Here is a 27091-nt window from a genome sequence, read left to right on the forward strand (position 1 = left end):
TCACTCATCCTGCAACCACAGCATTTTTCCAACTATCTCCCCTTCCTTCTTTCTTTCTACTCCTCCTCCCACTTCACTCCTCCATGTCATACACACTGCACAAGCTCACTGGTGCTGGTGCCCATGTTACAATCCCATCCTTTGCAACTGCTGCCTCTCTGTCCCACATTACTAACAAAGCTTATGCAAACCATAAAAACTTAATATGTAGACTGTAATAATAATAAAGTCCTGATCTTCTGCTCAATGTTTCTTGTTGCTTAACCAAATAAATAATAACAATAATGAAAAAAAATGAAAAATGTTGCTGGTTCTTCAGTTACATTAAACAGCTGTTATTTTAGCACAATATTTACTTGATTACTCTGACATATTTAAATGAAAGCAGTAGCCTACTTCTGTAAATACAGAGTCCTGTTTGCAGCACATTATTACTTGCCATGTTGCTTCACAATGAATGCCAGCTGCTACTTGCTATGCACCTGAAAGAACTCTGCAGTCCTTAAATCTAGATAAAGGAGCGGCTAAAGATATTTTTGTAACTGCTTGAGATTCACAATTCTATCATTTATGTTAGTCAGGAGCTGTCTGATTATCTAACAACCAGAATACATGTAACTCCAATCCGAACCCTGGACAAGGAGGCAAGTCCACTTGAATATTAGTTTTATGTCTTGTATTTTGATTGTATATACCACAGTTCAGCTGAATCCAACATATATATACTCAAAAGAATAACACCATTACGAAGCAAACACATTCAGGAGTGAGTGTAATACATCCGAGAACCTTAAAAAGATTTGTGCATAATGTGCAGTTACCTATTTTTCACAATAATCTTATGGCTCACTTCTGCTGAAAAAATATATTTTATTTACTTTAAGTGTGCTGTCATAGAAGATAATGCCTTAAGACAACAGGGAGTGCAATTATGCAATATAATCCAACATTCTTGTCTTCAGGTCAACAGAATACGAGACATTGACAAGGGCAAAACAAAATGTACTGAAGATCTTAATTGGTTTACTTAGTTGTCACTTATGTGCACTTTTTGCACTATACCATGAAGAATTTAACTGTATTGTACTGTAAGACATAAACAACAGCACAGCCGCAATGAACCAAAGTTTGTTCTTCTTCCACATACAAGCGAACAATAGTTGAGAACAGAGTTATAAACATAAAAACAATCAATGTACTGTAAATAAGGTCTGATATTTAGCAACAAAAAAGGTGCTGCTATGTTAATTACAATGAAATGGAAAGGCATCCCATTCTTATGGATCTTGGGTAGGCTGTAGAGTCTGGGAGGAACTGCAATATGTTGACGCAAACCTTGGTGACTTGCACTGGAATCGAGTTCTTCCTGATGAATTCCAAGGTCTTTCTCTGGATCCTACCCATTGGATCACTTTTTAATTAACAGTATGCAGGATCATCGAGCAGTTTGTATATCTTGCTATTATATTCTGTGTGGGAGAGAAGTACAGTAGCAGGTAAGATGACGATGTCTTGGTCTCCTCTCAATTCTCGTAGAGCATTTCTGTCAGCTGATGTGATGCAAAGCCTCCCGTTACCAAGCTTTTTCACACCTCTATTTTACCAAGTGGGGTATTTGGACTACCCCAAAAGGGTTTTGTGTTTTATTGTAATCTTTGTTCTCAGATTTCATTATTTACATTGAATGGGTTTATTTAGTATCGAAAAACAGCTTTTCAGGTTATTAGAAGTATTTCATCAGATCACAGATACAAAGTACAAAAAATGTTTATATCTTTCACTAAATTCAGTACTCAACGAACAGAAAATTGATAATCTATGTACCTCAACAGTCACTGCAGTAAAATAACACAAGACTTTTCAGTCAAGTACTTTTTTGCACTGCATGCTCTTCACAGTAACAGTTTCTCCTCTGTGTATATTACAAACAGGTTTCTTGCACATTACACAACAGAATCTTGTTTTCCGATCTTCGTTTCTTTTGTAATCTTGACATCGTTGTGGTGTTGGTATCTTGAAACACTGGGTCTGGATCACTGCTGTAGGAATTGCAATATCACAAGCTTTCAGTGCATCTTGTACGTCTTTATGAAGACCATTGATGGTTTTGGCTCTTTCTTCCATGTTGCCTTTGCTAAGTCCAAATGCCAGTTCAGTCGTGAAGAGTTTACGTCGGCTTCAGTTCTTCTTCTGCCATTCACGAAATCTTTGAGTGTAGAGCATATATGCATTCAGTGCTGCAATATCTATCATTTCCATGAAGATTCTTAGTGGCCACCACCTCGTTCCTCTAACAAAACTGTATTCTCTTGTCATTTCGTCACCATTATCTACAGCACCTTTGGTTGTGTTGTAGTGCAGTATGATTTCGGGTTTGTGTTCACTTTCTTCACCACTCACTTGTCTATCATTATGCTGAGTAGAGAGTAGTATTACTGCCTTTCCCTTCTTTGGAACATAGGAAACTAGGGTCAAGTCATTTGTGAAACCAAAAATTGAAGAGAAAGCTTCTCTCTTTTTGGTGGCAAGAATTCCTTCAGAATCTCTTTCTTATTGGAATGCAAGGTACCATCCAATGTTGTGTTTCATTTTAGTAGTTCAGCACCCAATTGAAAACTGGCGAAAAAATTATTAGTTGTTACACCATGACCGTTATTCAGAAATGGTTGCATCAGATACAAAACAACTCTCTGTCCTTGATTCACTTCCCAAGTATTGTCCACCATTCTGCGTAAATTTGGATCCGTAATATGTAAGATGTCTTCACATTAGCACAAACCCAAATTTTAATGTCATACTTGCCAGACTTGCTCTTCATATAAACCCTAAAAGGGCAGTTTCCTCGGTACGTTGCTTATCGTTCATCAATACTCTCGTATTCATAAGGTAGAAGTTCTCGCACAAGTTAGATTGAAATTTGTCAAACACTACCCTGATGGCTTGTAGCTTGTCCTTGGTTTCTTCAATTCTCTGTGCTCTTGTGTCTCTGTTGTCAAATCGCAAGAATTTCAGTATAGACAAAAATCGGTTTCTTGACATGGCAGCAGAAAAGAATGGTTGCCGAAAGGCAACATTACCTCCCCACAGATCGGAAGCACTTGTGCGATGTCCATGAGTTCGACCAGCTCCTATTAGAATTACTAATACAGTGTACACTTCAGTTGCATTTATATCTCTCCTCCTCGTTTTGTTCGAAGAATGACCTGCATTCCACAAAGAAATGACTCGTTTGGCTTCCCTGTTCGTTTCTTCTACAATGATGCTCACGATTTCTGGTGAGATAAATAATAAAAATGACTCTGTTATTATTGTTTCGTTTTTCCATCATTCACTGGGCCAGGTGTTACGTTCAAAATGTTGCGACGTTGACACCGCCTAACTTTCGGTGGTTCACTAGAAAATTGTAGTCTACTTCTAGAAACAAAAAAATCTCCAGTGTCTGCATCTTCTTCTTCTTCTTCTTCTTCTTCTACTTGTTCACGTGAATGTATAGTGTCTTCTAATATTTCATCATCAGCTTCATCTGATGGTATGATATGGTCTTTGTCAAGAGGTTCCATATACTCATTCAGTTCATTCTGAATGTCCTATTCATTTTCATCGTCACTGGCATCATAATTGTATAGAATTTCCATGATCTCTTTGCTACAAAGTCGTTTGGACATCCTTACTTGCAGATGAAATACTGACTCGTGTAATGTCAGCTCAACAGTGGACATCAAATTCAACTCAACAATAGTAACCAGCAACAATAACAAACATTGGATCTATGGCAAAATTCAACAAAGAAGATGAATGACAGATATACTTCCCAAAATCTTCTTTTCCTACAAATAAGAAAATAACATGTTTCATACCAAGCGGGGTAGTCTCACACTCCCACTTATAAATGACTTGAATAACAATGATAAGGCAAAAACAAATTAAGACAGTCACGAGTGTGAAATCAATGTCAATCATTTTAGTACAAAGTCATGAAACCACAGGCATGTGGCCCTTCAGATAACATTATTGTAGGGAAAAAATCAACCCGGAGTAGTCAGAATACCCCGCTTGGTAATGCGAGGGTTAGACTTAGGCTTCTTAGATGGAGCTCGACTCAAGAGGTGGCATGTGTCATGCCTAATCCCTTCGGCACCATCCTTAGGAAGTTTTGAAATGGTCTGTTCTATTCCACTAATCACATCTCTGATGGGAATGTTCCCCAGTGTAGGTGCAAAATTCAGACCCTTCCCTAGCACCGAAAGTGCAGCATCGTCCGAAGTCTTCTCCATGAGATTCAACATCTTCTTGGCATATCTTCTCGCATTCAAGCTTCAACTCGATCATATACTGGAACGGAGTAGCCAGCACCACTTGAGCGCTGGCCAATTGGACTGAACGACAAGCTAAGGTTCCTTAAATGACAAAAGTAATGTTGGAGCACCTACTTATTTGGTTGCTAAATCTCTCACATCACTACTGGGACCTCTTGTAGACAAGTGCAACCATCATATTCCAAATTCTGGAGGTTTTATAGATCTCCTGAAAACTCTTGGAATCCAATTGTTGGATCTCTTACTAAGTTTTAATGTTGTGTCTTTGTGTACTAAGGTGTTCTTGCAGTAGTCTTATAGCTCATTAGCAACAAGTTTGTGGAGGGCATAGTGGCATTATTTAATCAGGTCTCAGATAGGCACAACAAAAGACTCTCACAATTTGTGTTGTGCCTATCTGCGACTCAGCATCTCCACTATATGGTGAGTAGAAACTTTCCTTCTCATAATATTGTTACATTCCATCCTGGATTTTCCATAGTTTGCTTTATATAGAACATGTGCATGAAGAATGCACAGGCAAAGAAATCACATATGTGCAATGATTTGCAGACAGATGACACTATACTCAAACACCCCCCACCAAAGACTGCAGAGCAGCCATCTTGCCAGAAGTTACTCACTAAAAACTATACTAAACCAATGTTATGACATATATTATCAAAAAATCTTGATTTTCTCATCGTGATTTAATAGCAGGCAATGCACAGTTCCAGGCTGTGCTCAGTTGAAGTCCCACATCCCTGTTGATGAGATTATCAGCTGTGCGGGTACGTATTGCTTCCATAATGACACAATCCCAGAAAGATGATGCTGAGGATAAAACTTCCGTATTTTCATAAATCATGTGATGCCCTGTATTCAAGTAGTGTTCTGCAATTGGCAACTTCTCTGATGCTCTACATTAACAAGGGATCTTATACACCACACATTTCCTCTATCCAAGATCATCCTTAATACAATCCAACAGGTTCCTCTGTTTTTCAGATAGTAGAAAAACACACTTAATTTCATATTTTCTAAGGGCTCTTCCAATTCTTGATGACATGGCACCAAAATATGGCAAGAACACCAAAGTGGAGGGTGTTTTCATATCTTCATTCTTATCAATGGATTGAACTCACTTGGGTCTGAATGAATTCATATCTGTCTCTCAGAATAACTATTTTGTTGGAACACTGTCTTCAAATGTATCTTATTCGACAGGCTTTCAGGATCAGATACCACATGCACTTTATGAACTAACATACGTAATACACTACCGTGTTGAGCAGGGTGACGGCAGCTTATAGCGTGCAAGTATAGATCTGTATGTGTTCGCTTGCAGTAGGCATTGTGTTCCAAGATTCCATCTGCTTTCCTTTGTATCAAAACTTTGAGAAAAGATAAAGTACAATTTTTTCCAAATCCATTGTGAAGTTTATGTTTTGATGGAGCAAATTTAAATTCTGAAGAAATGTAGGTAGAGTAACAAGTCCATGAGGCCACACCTCAAATGTATCATCCACATACCACAGAAAACAAGAGGGTTTGAGAGAGGTTGACTGCAGTGCTTTTTCTTCAAATACCTCCATAAAATAATTGGACATCACAAGAGACAGAGAGCTTCCCATGGCGACATAATTTACTTGTTCAAAATATTGGTAGTGAAATAAGGAGTGCCTTGAAGTAAGCACCTGATTAAATAATGCCACTATGTCCTCCACAAACTTGTCGCTAATGAGCTATAAGACTCACTACTGCAAGGGCACCTCTGTATACAAAGACACAACATTAAAACTTACTAAGAGATCCAACAATTGGATTCCAAGAGTTTCCAGCCGATCTGTAAAATCCCCAGAATTATGATTATGATGATTGCACTTGTCTACAAGAGGTTCCAGTAGTGATGAGAGAGATTTAGCAACCAAATAAGTAGGTGTTCCAACATTACTTTTGTCATTTGAGGAACCTTAGCTTGTCGTTCAGTCCAATTGGCCAGCACTCATGTGGTGCTGTCTACCCCGTTCCAGTATATGACCGAGTTGAAGCTCAAATGCAAGAAGACATGCCAAGACGATGTACCATGTTTAATCTCATGGAGAAGACTCTGGACGATGCTGCACTTTCGGTGCTAGGGAAGGGTCTGAATTTTGCACCTACACTGGGGAACATTCCCAGCCAAGATGTGACTGGTGGAATAGAACAGACGATTTCGAAACTTCCTAAGGATGATGGCAAAGGGATTAGGCATGACACATGCCACATCTTGAGTCGAGCTCCACCTAAGAAGCCTAAGTTTAACATCACCTCAGCTGAGAGAAATGCTCTACGAGAATTGAGAGGAGACCAAGACATCATCATCTTACCTGCTGACAAAAGAAATGCTACTGTGCTTCTCTCCCACACACAATATAATAGCAAGATATACAAACTGCTTGATGATCCTGCACCTGTAAATTAAAAAGTGATCCAATGGGTAGAATCCAGAGAAAGACCTTGGAATTCATCAGGAAGGGCTTGATTCCAGTGCAAGTCACCAAGGTTTGCATCAACATTTTGCAGTTCCTCCTAGACTCTATGGCCTACCCATAATGATCCATTTCATTATAATTAACACAGGAGCACTTTTTTTTGTTGCTAAATGTCTGACCTTATTTACAGTACGTTGACTGTTTTTATGTTTATGAGTCTGGTCTCAACTATTGTTCGCTTGTATGTGGAAGAAGAATAAACTTTGGTTTCTTTGTGGCTGTGCTGTTGTTTATGTCTTCCAGTACAATACAGGAAAATTATTCATGGTATAGTGCAAAAACACATTAAAGTGACAACTAGGTAAACCAATTAAGATCTTCAGCTCATTTTGTTTTGCCCTTATAAATGTCTTGTATTCTGTTGACCTGAAGACAAGAATGTTGGATTATATTGCATATTTGCACTCCCTGTTGTCTTAAGGAATTATCTTCTATGGCAGCACACAAACTAAATAAAATGTATTTTTTCAGCAGAAGTTATTGTGTTAGGAGTTAATTGTAAGCTGTTAAATTTCAATTTTGAAGGATGAAATCCATACCATGTAAATTGTTTCACAAATTAATAAAGAAAACAATCGATCTTGTTCTGGGCATATAAATGAGTTCAGATTCTATCACAGGCTACTTCCTCAATCACAAAAAATTGAAGAAATGAAACAGATCTGAAATAAGAGGTGGACTGCTTATCTCCATGTTTGTACATGTAAATTACTATAACATATTTATGTCTGTTGGGAAGTATACCATGAGTCAGTGATTGGTTACAAAAGAGTAGTCCTATCAAGTCATATGATTTTAATATGATGATAAGACATCATAAACAAGAGAATAACTACTTTTTAGTGACCTGTTGAATTTTATAGCCTAAGTTAGTTCGAGGTTGTATTTTTGCAACTTCTATTGGTACTGCATATGGTGCCTGTACACATAAACCTAACATACCTGTACTGATTGCTTATTACTGGATGTATGTATGTTGCCACTATCAGGAAGGAATCACTGAATTTGACTGCCAATGATTTAAACATATCACAGTTTCTGCTTGAGATATTTTTCGTGGGAGGTGGGAGGGGGAAGGGGGGATGGGGGCAATATCATTCTATTTGAATCACAATTTTTGTTGTTACTTTTTAATAATATTTTTAATTATTTTTGGCTTGTTTCTGGAGTTTTTTTCAGTAATGCAGGTACTTCACTTTTTTAATATAGATGTGAGGATTTTACAATACTGGTGGTAACATCTCACTGAAATGACAGAGCACATGGGGGTGTGTGCGCAAAGGATTTTTTGGGTTACACAATATTCAGACACCTTCAAACAAATATTTGTCAGCCCACAAAGCAACAAATGACATTTCCTCACAAGCAGTGTATTAAGAACAAGAAAATAAACTTGCTATATTCGGCTGCTTGTTATCTGGAAACCAGAAAAAGCTCCAAAAATCATGATTATATGGCAAATGTTTCTAGAAAACATACATTATACCTCCCAGTCAAATAAATTATTGAGTTGAGTGACGCAGGAAAAGAATCAGATTCAACATATGATTTTATTTGAACTAGAATATATGGCTAAGATTAGCAACTCAGATTATTAATTTCAAGTTTTTATGAATTTATGGACATAGTGGTAATAGTCAAATAGTCTTTCAATGAAGGTCTAAGCTGAACAGCAGAAAAATAGACCAATCATTTGATAATAGTCTGAAAAATAACTACCAAGTACCAAATATTACAGTTAAGCATTCCTATCATTGGCACAGACCAATCCACTTGGTGACTACTATACTACCCATCCAAAAACAACTTTCACAAATTAATTTGATAGCCCACAGAACAGAAATACTAGAGCTTGCAGAATGAGATTTTCACTCTGCAGCAGTGTGTGCACCGATATGAAACTTCCTGGCAGATTAAAACTGTGTGCCGGACCGAGACTCGAACTGGGGACCTTTGCCTTTCGCTATACTTATCAGAGCACTTGTCTGCAAAAGGCAAAGGTCCCCAGTTCGAGTCTAGCTCCGGCACACAGTTGTAATCTGCCAGGAAGTTTCATTAGAGCTTGTACTTGTTATAGGTCAGCTTAAACATCTAAAGCCTCATCTACATCAGACTTACAATGCCACACACAAACACACAGTGCAGAGTAGTGCAGAATGCAAACAGCAGAGAATAACTGTGCAAAATGGAGGAGTGTGCTCATAGGTGCACAGCAGTGTTCCAATGTGTATGCACATCCGCACATCTCAATAAAAGTGGAAAATGAGAAACACTGTCCAAACAGTGCCACACATGAACTAAAAATTTCCTTTGATGTAACAATAATGCATGGAACTTGTTTGTTGTTAACACAGCAAATACAGAGCAGTGTGGTTTGACATCCACACTTGTTGTACCACTCTGTGCTGAACCTCTTTTCTTGGTTTTGCATGGCACAATACAGAGTGATACAGCCAGTTTGGACACGCCACTGGCTTAAGCTATGCACTTTTAGTGTTTCAGTTTGTATCAGATTTTAAAGAGGAAAATGTCAAAATATTGGCTTTCTTTTCTGATTTTGATTCACTAATGTTTGAAGACACCATATTCTTTGGTAACACACCATGAAGGAAAAACTGTTTATCGCATAGAAGTGTATAGTAAGAATAGTGTGTTGTGTCCACTCTAGAACCTTTTATACAAAGCTCTTTAAATATCTTGGCATACTGACAGCTTCACAGAACATTAACTCCATTATGGAGTGTATTGTCAAGCATCAATCACAATTTCAGACTCACCATTTATCATCAGAAGCAGACATTAATTGCTTTACATTGAATGAATCACAATGTGTACAATTACTTGGTGTCTAGCTGGATAACAAGTTAAAATGGTTAAGCTAATCAAGAAGTTCAGTTCAGCATGTTATACCTTTAGAAGCATCTCCCATTATCTTGACAGAAAGACAAGAGGGATTTTTCGCATATTTTAACCTCTATTGTCTTACAGAATTATTTCTGGGGCAGTGCACCTAAGTAAATAAAGTGTTTTTTTTTCTGTAGAAGTATGCAGTAAGAATAAAGCAAATAATGGTACAGGTTGCAGAAGCCTTTTCAAGGATCTTGTAATTCTTACACTCATTCCCCAATACATTTACTTCTCAATGGTTTTTGGTGATGATAAAGATCAGTTTCAACTGAACTGTGATATGCACAATCACAACATAAGACACAACTCTAATTTTCATGTAGGCTTTGCTTCCTTGTTCAAGATTCACAATGGAAGTTTTGTACTTTACAAACAGGGTGTATACATGGACAAGGAAAAAAAATTCCTGGGTTTCTCCCGGATTTACCGGTTAAAAATACACTTTCTCCCGGGTGAAAACATGCTTTTTCCCTGTTAACTGACAGGATATTTTCTCTCGGAACTGTATAACTTATCAGTCCTTTAAATGATTATGGTTTTATACACAGGCATAGAATTTCCCGGCGCTTTAGAAAACTAAACACTGGGAAAAAAACGCGTTTTGGAAAGATCTTTGATGTGCAGCAACATGTACGCTGCATATTTTCGTATTACAAAAGTATAAATTCGAATTCCACCAAACACCACATGTTACTTTCCGAAGCATTGAAATCGAGATTGCGATGCGCTTTTGTAAGCCAGTCATAGCTCATGTCATGTGATCTCGCCAGCTGATGACAGCGGTTACTCATAGCATAGGACACGTGATGTAGTCAGCCAATAGCAACGTCAATGTTACGTAGCGCGTACACACAAATAGAAAAAGTTAATGGTTTAAATTAACATACATAGTGTCCCCACTAGTTTGAAAGAAAATTAGAAACATACTTCATTGGCCACTCTTTCTATGAGGGTACGCTGAAAAATAATCCCTCTGAATTATTTATGTGAAAAGTCTTCATGCCTTTTAAATCAAACAAATGTTATTAACATTCTACATCTTTATTCTTCATGTCTACATATTTATTTCCCAACATAGACACCCTGAGGATGAACATGTTTCTCCCAATGAGAAACCAGTCTGTTGATACTGTCACTCCGGAATGTTTGACTTTGTTAACAGAGCCACAGCCTCACTTCTGCTTGCATCACTTCATCACTATCAAATGAAGTCCTCAAAGGTGTTCTTTAAGTTTTGGAAACAGATAAAAATCAGATTGGGCCAAGTTGGGGCTATATGGAGGATGATCGATGACAGATAACCCAAGACATCAGATTGTTGCAGGTGTCAAACATTTGTGTAGTCTGGCATTGTCAAGCTGAAAAAAAGGGTGCTCCATGTATGAACGAACTCTTCAAATTAAAAACTCGATCACAGCAAGCTGTTTCTCATACACTGCCATATTACACACTACTATTTGGAGCCCTTTTGTGGCAGAAGGCTGCAAATATGTAGAAATGAAAAATATGGAGTAGAACATTAATAATGTTTGTTTTATTTAGAAAGCTTTAAGAGTTTTCTCACAGAAAATTCAGAGGCATTACTTTTCATCATGCCCTCATACGAATTATCTGAATATCTAGATCTGGGACCTGGAAAGTTCTGTTAGCTACATGGCAACTAGCAGGATTTTTTATTAAATCCTACAGCAAGTAATAAGGCACTATACATACAATTCAGTATCTATAAATGTAAAATTATTTTCTCTGAAAAATACTGTTGTAATCAAGTAAACATGAAGCTGCAGATAAAGAAAAGCTACATAATAAAATTAATGCATCAGCAGCTTTCTTCAAGGTAACAGCTTCATTTTGAATGTACTATATTAAGTTTAGATGGCATAAGTATGAATAGCATTAAGCAGCACAGTGATAGTTTATTGTTAAAACAGCACACAGATCTAAGTTTCTAATGTGTGTTTCATTTTTGTTACTGTAGCTATACTGTGACACATTCCACATCTCTTTCTAGATCTGATCTACAGAACATAGTAAATGGATGAATCAATGAACAGTAAATTTAAAAACTAGATGGAGAAATGATTTACACTATCAGTCAACCCTAGAGTGGCACAGAAAGGAGTGAGGCATTCAGCTATAAAATTTTTTGACTACCTGTCCAATGACGTAAGAAATTTAATACATAATAAATTTAACTTAAAACACAAACTGAAACTGTATATGCTTGACAACTATTCCTACTCCATAGCAGAAAGAGGAATTTCTAAATATGCAATAGTATGGTGTGTAGTATGCTGACACATTTTTCACTCTGAAAGTGCCAGCAACATGTCATAAGTATGGTAAATCAAACATGCAAACAATTAAACTAAACCTTATGTCCTGTTAGTCAAATTTCTTGGTATATTAGTGCAAAATTTTCTATCTTAATGAAATAATGTAAGCGCGCACACACACACACACACACACACACACACACACACACACACACACACACACACACAAAGCGAGCACGCATGCGCGCGTAACACACATTATGAGTAAAAAACAAATAGACACACTGAAGTTTACATACTCTGCAAGACGGCTTGCAAATGTGGATGTGTTATTTGTGTCATACCAAGCCATTTCCTGTCTCAAAACAGCTTTCATGAACAATCTCCGAATTCTGGTAACCTGTAGAAAAGACACCAGCTAACTTATTATAAAAACTCTTAACTCATTCATTAGTGTAAGCTGTGTAAAGAAAGCTATATCCTCCATTGTAGACACAACATTTAATGGAAGTAAAATAATAGAAGTTCAAATTAATGAAAAACAGGTAAAAACTACAGCTCAAGATAATATCATGTAGTGATAGCCCAGCAATTACTTTATTATATTTTTTTCTTAACACTTAAGGAGAATAATGGAGAAAGGGCATGATTTACAAAGTAAAAGGAAAAAGCTAAATTACTGAGTCTGTTTCAGATCATAATTTATTTAAAAATATTAAACATGGCTGCGATTCAGCAACTGTATAAATTTGGAGAGGTTGAAAAAAATCAGGCAACCAGTTGCAAACCAAAGGTTTATTTAGAACCTCTTCACAATTTAACTGACAAAATTTATCTTGGTTATTTTGCTAGTCACGATGCAAATAACTTTGCTGCCTTTAAAATTTTGCCTGTTAGTTTTCCCCCTATTCTGGGCTAAATATTGTTTCCCTAAGTTCAAACATACTGTGTTGTCATTGTACATGTACAATCGGTGTCATGGCACCACTTGACATGGCTATGGAAACTGAACAGCTGGTGCAGTATTAATGTCGATCTCTGTGGTGCGACTACCCAGAGGCAAAACCTCTGACAACGCCACAGCAGAATCCAGCATATAAGCTGGCCCAGGACTTGTCTGATTCAGCTGTGATGCCATCTGCGGAGTGTGGAGTGGGTGTGCTACTAGTTTGGCTAAGGAGTTTATAGTGAGGGCTGTATTGGTCATTGGTGGAATTTTGATATAGTGTGGACTCGACTTTGCTTTGGAATACAGTCTAAGATAGTGTGCACTGTTTACAAGGAGTGTTGTGAATTAATCAGGGCAAGCCACCATTGTGATTTTGTCTGTCTGTCTGTCTGTCTCTCTCTCTCTCTCTCTCTCTCTCTCTCTCTCTCTCTCTCTCTGTGTGTGTGTGAGTGTGTGTGTGTGTGTGTGTGTGTGTGTGTGTGTGTGTATGATTTTCAAAGATGTATTTGTTTCAGTTTACTAGCTGTGTCTGTATTTTAGTCATTTTCATCTCAGGTTTGCAAACATTTTATCCCATTATGTATTATCGAAGACTTTCTCTAGTTCCACAAATGCTGGAGAAAAATTGATTTCTTTTCTTATTTACATTCCTATGTGCAAAGTCAGAATTACTTGTCAGGGACCATTTTACTTTTCTAAAACCAAGTTAATCATCACCAAGTACCTCAAATGTATATTATAGTGGCCATCAGTTTGCAAGTGTGACATGTTAGAGTGACTGTCCAACGGATTTCAAATTTGTCGCTTTTACCTTCTTTGCTGATGTAAGAATACTTTCCTAGAAATCTGTTGTAAAGTCACACATTTTTGACACCGAATGAAGTACTATTCTTGTTTCTACACATCTCACAGGTTTCAGAAACTCCAAAGATATATAATAAATCTCTCCTCAGGTGTTTGAATTCATATGATTCAGTGGCTCTGTAAAACATTAAAAACATTATAGGATAATTTATTCCTTCCGTATCAATTTCCTATTTCCCTTATATGATACTTCACAGTGGCTGTTGTTCTTAACTAAGGAAACCTTCATTGTATTTCTGCCATAAATCTGCACTTTTTCCAGAATTTAGTAGAGATTCCCAACCTGTACCTCATAGAGTAGCACCTTTATTCTATGTTTCTCTGAAATAATTATTTCAGTCCTCCTGTATTCTGCACTGACTTTTCCTACGATCATTCCTTTCTCAACTTCTTTACATTTGCCTCATTTTCAAACTGATTTTTATTTTGTGCAGTTCCCACAGATTTCATTCGTAATTAAATACACTACTGGCTATCTGTTTCATTCTTACCAATACTATGTAGCAATAATGGAAATTCTTGAGTGGAACAATATTTAAAATAAAGGAAAAGCAACCACTCATCTATAGAAGACTCATGTGTATAGAGATCCAGGTCATCAACATACAGACACCAGTAAACCCGTTAACCAGTCACTCATCAGCACTCATCTGGTTACCCACTTTCACCCTGGCTTAGAAAGCCCAACCACATCCTTCATCGGGCTTTGACTGCTTCTCGCTGTGCCCTGAGATGAGGGCAGTCTCCTTCTCTAACAGCAGTAGACCTGCTAGCCAGTCAGCCATCAGCACTTCTTGATCACCCAGTACCACCCTGGCCTTGAAAAGCTAAACTACATTAATTATGGTAACACTGGACACCCAGAGCAACAAAAAACTGGTAAATATAAACTCTGTCCACAGCGTTCACTAGCTTTTGAACTCTCTGGTTCTTATTATAGTAGAAAGTACACACATTCACATACACAACCACAAGACACCCAAATGCATGTTACTGCGGCTGTGGTGACACTGATTATTGAGAGCAGTTGCCTGACTGCTGGATGTGGGTAGGAGTACAGAAAGACACACAAAGTAATGAGGGAGTAGCAGGGTAGTGTGAAGCAGGAGTGGGAAAGGCAGATGAATCACAAGCTGCATGACAAGATGAAAGGAGTAGAGCATACAAAAATAATAGAGAGAGGGAAAGGGGTGAGGGAGGTGGTTAACAGAAAGTAAGGTGAAGATGTAGAGGGAGTCAGAGAGGGGTGAGAAAAAGGGAGGGGGAAAAGGAGAGGGGGGGGGGTTTGTGACCCACCGATCTTTCAAAGTGTCGCCGCACAGTTACGCGCGTCCACCACAAGCGGCACTGTCTGCCAGCCATGCAGCAGCAGTGCCACCTAAGCAGCCAGCCAGCCAGTGGTCGCTAGACTTGGACTCAGTTATGATTTGACTGTTAAAGTGTACACACATCTTACTCTGTTTACTTGATCTGTGACTTTCATGTATTGTGTCTTCCTCGAAATATATTTGTTCAACTTGAAGTTATAACAATTGCTGACGAGGTAGTGATTTCTCTTTTCCATCATTGACCCACGTGTGTCCATGGATACTTTAGAGCAACTATTGCAAGGTCTCATAGAACAGCAAACGCTTCTCACAAATGTGATTCGTGATTTTGTCGCGGCATCAAATGCGGGGCATCTCTCGTCGTTGTCTCTACCTGCTTTTCCTCCTTATGACGAGACGGCAGAAGACTGGTCTGATTACGAAAAACATCTTCAACAGCACTTCTTGGCATTTCATGTCGCGGACGAACAAACATGTAAGTCTCTGTTTCTTTCATTGAATTCACCTCAATGCATTGGTTGTTGTCGCAATTGGCTCCTTTGAAAGATCCTGCGTCTTTGTCCTTCGCTGAAATGTGCTCACTTCTGTCCGTCTATTTTCAAAAGTAAACACATGTGGTAGCCTCTCGTGTTGCCTTTTATCATTGTCAAAAACAACTGAATCAATCCTATCACGCTTGGGCTGCTGAACTTCATGGACTCAGTAGAAAGTGTCCATTTGTTACTGGAGTTCACAAAAAATCCTATGCCGATTCCACGGTACGGGATGCTATTATCCGATCGGCGCCCGACAAAGAAGTGACAGCGAGAGCGAGAGCACCAGCAGCAGCACAGTACTGTTTGTATAAAGCGTTTATTTTGCATTTTGTTTACGACCTTCCACTAAGGAAGGGATTCTATTTGTGTTTATCTGCTCTGCATAGTAACTAACAGTTCTTGATAAAACTTTACGTAGTTTTCGTGTTAGATTTCTTAGTGTTTTCTTGATCGTTTGGAACAGAAAGCGCCCTAAAACCGTCATTTGTTTGTTTCGCGGCCGTTAGCCACTAGTCACTTGAATCAGCAGTTGTCTTGTGACAGCGAGAGCGAGAGCACCAGCAGCAGCACAGTACTGTTTGTATAAAGCGTTTATTTTGCATTTTGTTTACGACCTTCCACTAAGGAAGGGATTCTATTTGTGTTTATCTGCTCTGCATAGTAACTAACAGTTCTTGATAAAACTTTACGTAGTTTTCGTGTTAGATTTCTTAGTGTTTTCTTGATCGTTTAGAACAGAAAGCGCCCTAAAACCGTCTTTGTTTGTTTCGCGGCCGTTAGCGACTAGTCACTTGAATCAGCAGTTGTCTTGTGACAGCCAGAGCGAGAGCACCAGCAGCAGCGAGTACTGTTTGTATAAAGCGTTTTTGTACTTATTTGCTGCGCTTAGCTTTTAAATAGTTTTTCTGGGAAAACCTAGCGTAGTTTTCGCGTCTCGTATTTCAGGGAGTGTTTCTTGATTATCAGAGTAGCTCATCAGAAGATTATCTTGGGAATTTGTCACCGTATAGGGTAGGGTAAACATAGTCATGTGTAGGGACTGTGGTTGTTGTGAGCGGACGCAAGGAGAATTGGCCACTCTTCGGGGGCAGGTGGAGGCTTTGTCTGTTAGGCTCATCGAGCTCGAGGCGCAGGCGTCGGCTCGTAGTGGCGTTGGGGCAACTGTGGTGAGACCTATGCCTACTTCGGTGGCCTTGGAATCACATGGAACCCCTGATGTCGCTGCGTCTTCCGGCAGTGAGCATCTTACCGGTCAGCCATCACTCCAGGGTGAATGGCGGACAGTGGTGGGCTCTCGCGTGCCTGGCCGAAAGGCGAAGGTGGGATCTGGCCGCGTGGCAGCTGCCTTACCCCTTTCCAACAGGTACGGGGTGCTTCCTAGTGGTGATGACATCGTTTCCGAGCCACCACAGGATGCCTCGCCTGTTGGGCCAGTGGCCGATTCTCCGGCAAGGTCCCGACAGTCACAGAGGGCGGGCCTATTAGTTATAGGGAGCTCCAACGTTAGGCGGGTTATGGAGCCCCTCAGGAAAATAGCGGGTAGGTCGGGGAAGAATGCCAGTGTGCACTCGGTGTGCTTGCCGGGGGGTCTCGTCCGTAATGTGGAGGAGGCCCTTCCGGCAGCTATTGAACGCACTGGGTGTGACCGGCTGCAGATAGTAGCACATGTCGGAACGAATGACGCCTGCCGCTTGGGTTCTGAGGCCATCCTTGGTTCCTTCCGGCGGCTGGCTGATTTGGTGAAGACAACCAGCATCGCACGCGGAGTGCAAGCTGAGCTTAATATCTGCAGCATAGTGCCCAGAGTCGATCGCGGTCCTCTGGTTTGGAGCCGTGTGGAGGGTCTAAACCAGAGGCTCAGACGACTCTGCGACTATAATGGTTGCAAATTCATCGACCTCCGTTATTGGGTGGAGAACTGTAGGGCCCCCCTAGACAGGTCAGGCGTGCACTACACACCGGAAGCAGCTACTAGGGTAGCAGAGTACGTGTGGCGTGCACACGGGGGTTTTTTAGGTTAGAGGGACCCCCCCTTGGGCGAAACGATAAAATACCTGACGGCTTACCAGAGAGGACATTATCATCGTTGATAAAGAACGTCCGTCCTCAGAGACCAAAAACAGGAAAAGTTAACGTAATGTTGGTAAACTGCAGGAGTATCCAGGGCAAGGTTCCTGAATTAGTATCTCTTATTGAAGGAAATAGTGCGCATATAGTATTAGGAACGGAAAGTTGGTTAAAACCGGAAGTGAACAGTAACGAAATCCTAGACACAGAATGGAATATATACCGCAAGGATAAGATAAACGCCAATGGTGGAGGAGTATTTATAGCAGTAAAGAATTCAATAATATCCAGTGAAGTTATTAGCGAATGCGAATGTGAAATAATCTGGGTTAAGCTAAGTATCAAGGGTGGGTCAGATATGATAGTCGGATGCTTCTATAGACCACCTGCATCAGCAACCGTAGTAGTTGAGCGCCTCAGAGAGAACCTGCAGAACGTCGTGAAGAAGTTTCGTGATCATACTATTGTAATAGGGGGAGACTTCAATCTACCAGGTATAGAATGGGATAGTCACACAATCAGAACTGGAGCCAGGGACAGAGACTCTTGTGACATTATCCTGACTGCCTTATCCGAGAATTACTTCGAGCAGATAGTTAGAGAACCAACTCGTGAAGCTAACGTTTTAGACCTCATAGCAACAAATAGACCGGAACTTTTCGACTCCGTGAATGTAGAAGAGGGTATCAGTGATCATAAGTCAGTGGTTGCATCAATGACTACAAGTGTAATAAGAAATGCCAAGAAAGGAAGGAAAATATATTTGCTTAACAAGAGTGATAGGGCACAAATCGCAGAATATCTGAGTGACCACCATCAAACGTTCATTTCTGAGGAAGAGGATGTGGAACAAAAATGGAAAAAATTCAGAAACATCGTCCAGTACGCCTTAGATAAGTTCGTACCGACTAAGGTCCAAAGCGAGGGGAAAGATCCACCGTGGTATAACAATCATGTACGAAAGGTACTACGGAAACAAAGAAAGCTTCATCATAGGTTTAAGAGTAGTCGAATCATAGCTGATAAGGAAAAGCTGAACGAAGCGAAAAAGAGCGTAAAGAGAGCAATGAGAGAAGCATTCAACGAATTCGAACATAAAACATTGGCAAACAATCTAAACAAGAACCCTAAAAAGTTTTGGTCATATGTAAAATCGGTAAGCGGATCTAAATCCCCTATTCAGTCACTCGTTGACCACGATGGCACCGAAACAGAGGACGACCGAAGAAAGGCAGAAATACTGAATTCAGTGTTCCGAAACTGTTTCACTGCGGAAAATCGTAACACGGTCCCTGACTTCAGCCGTCGCACGGACGCCAAAATGGAAAATATTGAAATAAACGATATCGGAATTGAAAAACAACTGCTATCACTTAGTAGCGGAAAAGCATCCGGACCAGACGAGATACCCTTAAGATTCTACAGTGATTATGCTAAAGAACTTGCCCCCTTTCTATCAGCAATTTATCGTAGATCGCTGGAAGAACGTAAAGTACCTAGCGACTGGAAGAAAGCGCAGGTCGTTCCCATTTTCAAGAAGGGTCATAAATCAGATGCGAATAATTATAGGCCTATTTCGCTTACGTCAATCTGTTGTAGAATAATGGAACATGTTTTGTGTTCTCGTATTATGACGTTCTTAGATAATACAAATCTCCTTCATCATAACCAACATGGATTCCGCAAACAGAGATCATGTGAAACTCAGCTCGCCCTATTTGCCCAAGAAATTCACAGTGCCGTAGACACTGGCGAGCAGATTGATGCCGTATTCCTGGACTTCAGGAAGGCATTTGATACGGTTCCGCACTTACGTTTAGTGAAAAAAATACGAGCTTACGGAATATCGGACCAGGTTTGTGATTGGATTCAGGATTTCCTAGAAGAAAGAACACAACATGTCATTCTTAACGGTTCAAAATCTGCAGATGTAGAGGTAATTTCGGGAGTACCGCAAGGAAGCGTGATAGGACCTTTATTGTTTACAATATACATAAATGACTTAGTTGACAACATCGGTAGCTCCGTGAGGCTATTTGCAGATGACACGGTTGTCTACAAGAAAGTAGCAACATCAGAAGACTCGTACGTACTCCAGGAAGACCTGCAGAGGATTAATGCATGGTGCGACAGCTGGCAGCTTTCCCTAAACGTAGATAAATGTAATATAATGCGCATACATAGGGGCAGAAATCCATTCCAGTACGATTATGCCATAGGTGGTAAATCATTGGAAGCGGTAACGACCGTAAAATACTTAGGAGTTACTATCCGGAGCGATCTAAAGTGGAATGATCACATAAAACAAATAGTGGGAAAAGCAGGCGCCAGGTTGAGATTCATAGGAAGAATTCTAAGAAAATGTGACTCATCGACGAAAGAAGTAGCTTACAAAACGCTTGTTCGTCCGATTCTTGAGTATTGCTCATCAGTATGGGACCCTTACCAGGTTGGATTAATAGAAGAGATAGACATGATCCAGCGAAAAGCAGCGCGATTCGTCATGGGGACATTTAGTCAGCGCGAGAGCGTTACGGAGATGCTGAACAAGCTCCAGTGGCGGACACTTCAAGAAAGGCGTTACGCAATACGGAGAGGTTTATTATCGAAATTACGAGAGAGCACATTCCGGGAAGAGATGGGCAACATATTACTACCGCCCACATATATCTCGCGTAATGATCACAACGAAAAGATCCGAGAAATTAGAGCAAATACGGAGACTTACAAGCAGTCGTTCTTCCCACGCACAATTCGTGAATGGAACAGGGAAGGGGGGATCAGATAGTGGTACAATAAGTACCCTCCGCCACACACTGTAAGGTGGCTCGCGGAGTATAGATGTAGATGTAGATGTAGAACATGCCCTTCAGTTGGCAAATCCAACTCTAGTTGAAGTCCTATCCATCGCTCAGTCTTTTGAAATTTCTCGCACCTCTGGAGCGCAAATAGAGGCATGGGGCGACGTAAGGGAAATACAACCTCTGTGCGATGTTGACGAAGAATGTGGCGTGTCCCCGCCGGCCGATGTGGCCACAGTATGCTCCCAAGCGCAGCCTCGGCCTAACCGTAAACAAACCTCTAAGAAACTGCAGCAAAACCCACAGAAACTTCCTTCATGTCTGTGGTGTTTTACGAAACATTCACGAGAAGATTGTCCACAACGTTGGACCGTGTCCAAAAAAAAAAAAAAGGGGGGGGGGGGGGGGGGGGACTCATATGTCATCCGTTTGCAAATCTGACTGCATACATGATTTTCATGAACATGACGCTGATTCTGATTCTGTGTTGTCTGTCAATTGTACTTCTTCCCTTTCAGGGAAGTTATTCCTCATTGTCCAAATACTTGGTCGAGATGTTCGCATGCAGGTGGATAATGGTTCTGCTGCCACTATCATCAATTCTCAGACGTATCTTCAGTTGGGTTCTCCAATCCTGTCACCTGTAACTAGGCAATTACGGACTTACAGTAAACAGAAGATTCCTCTCTTGGGACAATTTGATGCTGAGGCATCTTACAAATCTGACGTTCACACTGTTCCCATATTTGTGGTCGATCATAGTAATGCGGAGAGTCTTTTTGGTTTCGATGCCTTTCACATTTTTGGGTTCTCCATAGATGACTCTGTCAATATTGTCTCTGATGCTATTCCTTATGCTCAGTTGGATTCCTCGTCGACGACATTTTCGTCCCTTTTTTCTCCTGGGTTAGGCTGTGCAAACGACTTTGAAGCTCATATCATGCTCAAACCCACTGCTCGGCCTAAGTTTTTTCTTGCTCGGCCCATTCCTGTGGTCCTTTGTGATCAGGTCAAACGGGAGCTGGTTCGTCTCACTGCTTCAGGGGTCTTGTTTCCTGTCACTTCCAGTGAGTGGTCCTCTCCTGTTGTCGTTTTTGCTAAGCCAAATGGTGATATTTGTCTCTGTGGCGATTTCAAAGACACTGTAAATGCTCAATGCCTTATCGACACTTACCCTATGCCTCGACCTGAAGAATTGTTCACTAAACTTGTTGGAGGCCAGTATTTTTCTAAACTTGACCTGTCAGAAGCTTATCATCAACTTCCTCTCGACGCTGCTTCCCGGCAGTTTCTGGTCCTTAACACGCCTTTCATCCTCTATCAATACCAACGATTGCCATTTGGGGTTGCCAGCGCCCCAGCTCTCTTTCAGCGATTCTTGGAACAATTATTGCTCCCTGTCCCTGGGTGTATTAATTACATGGGCGACATTGTTGTCACTGGCTCCACCACTGAAGAACATCTTCAGAATCTCCGCACACTTTTTCATGTCTTACAGACTGCCGGTCTTAAGTGTAATCTTCAGAAATTACAATTTTTTTCGGCATCTATCACGTACTTGGGGTTTCAACTCTCTTGGGATGGTATTCGTCCACTTCAGCAAACTGTCGCTGTGATAGATGCCCTTCCTCGCCCTACATCTGTTGGGGAAAACAGCATACTACCACACGTTTTTAACATCTGCTGCTTCTTCTGTGGCTCAGCCGTTGCATCGTCTGTTGCATAAAAACGTGCCTTTTCACTGGTCTGCATGATGTGATACGGCTTTCCAGAAATTTTTGAAGACTATGCTCAAACAGGCCCCATGCCTGGCTACTTATCGACCTGGCCAACATCTTGTTCTTGCCACGGATGCCTCTCAATACGGGGTCGGTGCAGCCTTCGCACACCATTTTTCTGACAGTTCTGAACAACCCATTGCTTATGCCTCCAAAATGCTCACGGATGCCCAACAAAAGTATTCTCAAATTGAAAAAGAAGCTTTGGCCATTATTTATGCTCTTCATAAGTTTGGTGTTTTTCTCTATGGATCCAAATTTCATCTTGTTACGGATCACAAACCACTTGTTTTCTTGTTTCATCTATCAACGTCACTTCCCGACAAGGCTGCACACCGCCTCCAGCATTGGGCTCTTTACTTGTCTCATCTCAATTATGAGATTCATTTCTGGCCAACGGCTCAACATGTGAATGCTTATGCACTGTCTCGCCTTCCCATGGGTCCTGATCTGGCATTTGATAGGGATGAACTTTTGTGTTCCCACCTGGATGTTGCCGAACAGCGGGTTGTGGATGGGTTCCCCATTACCTAGGACCGGGGACCGGCTGGCGGCTGCTATGGGTCTGACCCTACCCTCTCCCGGGTTTTACGCTGTATTCAGAAGGGTTGGCCAGATTGTCCGTCTGCTAAGACTTCTGATCTGTTGCGGAACTACTACGCTTTGCGTTACTGCCTCACGGCTAGGGATGGTGTTATCCTCCTTTCCACAGAAAATGCTTTGCCGCGTGTTGTGGTACCTACGTCTTTGCGTGCTTCAGTCTTGCGCCTCCTTCACCAAGGGCACTGGGGTGTCTCTCGCACAAAATCTCTGGTGCGCCGTCCTGTGTACTGGCCCGGCATCGACTCTGAAATCGCACACATGGTCGCTGCCTGCAGCCCTTGTGCATCACATGCCACTGCCCCAAAGTCATCTTTGTCACCGTGGCCTTCGGCTGAAAAGCCCTGGGAGCGTATTCATGCTGACTTCACGGGACCTTTTTTAGATACTTATTGGCTTCTCGTTATTGACGCCTACTCTAACTTTCCTTTCATTGTCCGTTGCACGTCGCCTACCACTGCGGCAACAACCAATGCTCTAGCTCGCATTTTCTCTTTGGAAGGCCTTCCCTCTACTCTTGTTACTGATAATGGTCCGCAATTTGCCTCTTCCGATTTTGCGGATTTTTGTGCCTGTCACGGCGTCATGCATGTCACGGCCCCTCCGTTCCATCCACAGTCGAACGGTGAGGCTAAATGACTGCTCCGCACATTTAAAGCTCAGATGAGGAAACTCCTGACTTCTGCTGCTGATGATACGCTTCTCCAATTTCTGGCTTCTTACCGTTTCTCCCCCATGGGCGACCACAGCCCAGCTGAGCTCTTACAGGGCCGACAGCCCCGCACGCTACTTCATCTTCTGCAGCCTTCCACCTCCTGGCCGCGGGTGCCTTCGCTTGGTCGGTTCACCACCGATGACCTTGTATCGGTACGGGGATATGGCAGGCGGCCAAAATGGAGTCCTGGCCACATCTTACAACACCGTGGCCAACACCTGTATGAAATCCAGATGGACACGGGTGTTGCAGTGCGTCATTCGTACCAGCTTCGGCCTCGTGTGCTGGCAACGCCTGTTCTGGATGGCGCTACACCACCTTCGGCTCTACCTGACGCTCAGGATACTGGAATCTCTCATTACTCACAACGCAGTCCTCTCACCATCATATCGGTGCCAGCACAAGAACTGACACCACCAGGAGAGGTGCCCATGCAGGAACCAGATGACCATCATCTGTCGGAGCAACTCCACTCGCCTCCTTCTCCTATAGACGCGGACACATCGCCAATGTCTCCTGTTATAACAACCAGACTTGCTGCAACGGGCAGATCGGTGCACGGGGCCCCAGCAGATTCGACCCCCATATCTCCTGTCATCTCGAACCATTATCATCGGGGACACTTCCGTCTGTACGGGAAGCCTCCTCCACGAGGCTTTACGGCCAGTCAAACAACACCTATGGGTGTTAGCAATCTACAGGCCACCTCCATCAAGACCTGTGCAAAAAATTCAAAGGGGGGAAAAGTGTTGTGACTCGCCGATCTTTCAAAGTGCCTCCACACAGTTACGTGCATCCTCTACATGTGGCGTTGTCTGCCAGCCGTGCAGCAGCAGCGCCACCTAAGCAGCCAGCCAGCCAGCCGTTGCTAGACTCGGACTCAGTTATGATTTGACTGTCAAAGTGTACACACGTCTTACTCTGTTTGCTTGATCTGTGACTTTCATGTATTGCGTCTTCCTTGAAATATATTTGTTCAACTTGAAGTTATAACAGGGGGGAGGGAGAGAAAAGGAAGAGTGGTGGGAGGAAACTGTACACAATGTGGATGAGGAAGGAGTGGTGTAGACAATGACAGAAGTGGAGAGGGAAAGGGGGAAGATAAGACAAGGCATTGGGAAACTGGTTAAAGGATGTTAAGGCCAGGGGGGGTTGTGAGACTGTAAGATATGCAGCAGAGACAATTCCCACTTGCATAGTTCAGAGAAACTTAGACTGGAAAAGTGTATCATATGGCTCACCTAGTGAAGCAGCTGTTAAATTCATTTATATTCTGGTGTACAACATATTCTGCAACTGGATGGTCAAACCTGCATTTGACCATAGTTTGGCAGTGGCAATTCACATAAGTGGACAGATGGACATCCGTCATAACCTCATACAATGCTGCACAGTAACTGCAATATAGCTATTACGTAACAGGGGTGCTTTCACATGTGGCCCTGCCTCCTATATGGTAGCAAATGCCTGTGATTCGACTGTGTTGGGAAATGGTGGATGGGCGGGTGTATGGGCTAGCCCTTGCACATGGGTTGTCAAGAAGGAAATGACTCATGGGGTGCAAAATTGGGAGCAGGACTGGAGTAAGAATGGACAAGGATATTCTGTAGTTTGATTGGATGCCCATCAGCACTTCTTGATCACCCAGTACCACCCTGGCCTTGAAAAGCTTAACCACATTAATTACAGTAACATTGAACACTCAGAGCAACAAAAAACTGGTAAATGTAAACTCTGTCCTCAGGTCCTGGTGGGCCCACTGGTGCCATCACGGCATGGATGGCTGCCTAACAGGTCTACTGATGTTAGAAGAGGAGATTGAATGGGAGATCCAGGTCAGAGGACAACACATCCTCTGCAAGTGGTGTCACTGAATGTGGTATAGGGGTGTGGGGTCAGCACACTGCTCTCCCGACCGTTGCCAGTTTTTGCAACCTGAAGCCACTATTACTCAGTCAAGTACCTCATTAACTGGCATCACAGGACTGAGTGTACCCTGTTCCGGTCCTTCCACTAAGGAAAAATCCCTCATCATATCAGGAATAGAACCCGGGTACTCTGCACAGCAGTCAGCCACACTAACAACTAAACAACAGCAAAGAATATTCTTAGTCCAACTACCATCCATTTGAGGTTGTGTGAGCCACACATCTCATTTTCATTGTTGTCACAGTTAGATCTTCCACTCCATGTTGTTTTCAGATCCATTTGTTTGTTTTCCTGTCTCTCTCAGTAATTATAAACATACATGTTTCTGACTGGTTTTAGGATTCAAACTCCATGTTTTACTGAAAAATATTAAAACACGATAACTGTAAGCTTTTACTTTCAAGTGCAGTGGCATCTTGGTCTCTAAACTCCTATTTAGTTTACCAAAAGCTCTCTATTCCTCTTTTATTCTTCTGTTTATTTATTTTACTGTTCAGCCAATACTCATCTTCACTTGCCCTGTATACTAAACCCATCACGTAGTTCTATGCTTCACTGTTAATTTGCATTACTTTCCATTTGGTATGCTGGTTATACATTATTTTAGTCTTACTATAACTGATCTTCAGGTCACTTTTCAAATTGGCTGTATTAAGTTCTTCCATTTGCAGTTGAAGTATATCTGCACTATGCAAGGTTACTGTTCTCACAGTTCATACAAATATCGATATATGTACACAATCCTAGTGAGCAATAACATTGGGAATCTGCAAGAATGAATAAAATTTCATTTCTGGTCACAACAATGGTGTTGTGACACAACAGTGTTTAGCACTGCAGGCAGTAGGAGTCAGTTGGCAGAGTCTTTCGTGAAAGCTGTAATGAATGACTGTACAGACCGCTTGCAAGAATTTGAATTTGAAATGATTTGTTGTCAATGATAAATAAGTTGGTTGAACGAAATGGCACATTGTTTAATGAGACTGCAAATCAGACAGCTCAGCTAAGAGCAATAGTATATAGTAGGCTTATTCTGTGAAGTTTTGTTACAGTGGAGAAAGCTGAGAGTAGCAATAGATGCTTATTACTGATCAGAAACCTCGTTAAAAAAATAAATTTTCCAAAACATATCACATCTTTCTTTAAGCAACAGAGAGAGAAGAGATCTATGAGAAGGCAAGCAATGAGAGCATAATGGAAGGAACATAATAACTAGGAAAATGGAAGCAAGATTAGCATTTCATGTCCTGTGTATAATAAGGTGTTTTGAGGCAGAGCAGGACAAGTGTAGATTAGGGAATTCAAACAATGGAAATTCCATGTAGGAATATCAACAATGTAGGAAAAGACAGATAGGTAATCAAAGCCTTGGCAGTTACCTATTATCATGCCCTGAAATGAGAGACATCCTACTACCCAAGATACTTTGCATGCTACCTAAAGTGGTATTCTGTCACCCACCCAACCTCCACAACATCCTAGTCCATCCTTATGCCACTCCTAAGCCCAACC

At 41.3% G+C, this 27091-nt stretch overlaps 1 protein-coding gene across 1 annotated transcript in view; it reads right to left on the reverse strand.

Annotated features, from left to right (window-relative positions):
- Positions 1–27091, reverse strand: part of LOC126094634 (multidrug resistance protein homolog 49-like) — a 437775-nt gene that overhangs the window by 256129 nt on the left and 154555 nt on the right. The window contains exon 6 of the mRNA XM_049909121.1: positions 12312–12412. Within this exon, the coding sequence (XP_049765078.1) occupies positions 12312–12412 (101 nt within the window). The remainder of the gene's footprint in view (positions 1–12311; positions 12413–27091) is intronic.

The sequence above is a fragment of the Schistocerca cancellata genome, chromosome 8 (assembly GCF_023864275.1).
Source record: "Schistocerca cancellata isolate TAMUIC-IGC-003103 chromosome 8, iqSchCanc2.1, whole genome shotgun sequence".
Classification (NCBI taxonomy): Eukaryota; Metazoa; Arthropoda; class Insecta; order Orthoptera; family Acrididae; genus Schistocerca; species Schistocerca cancellata.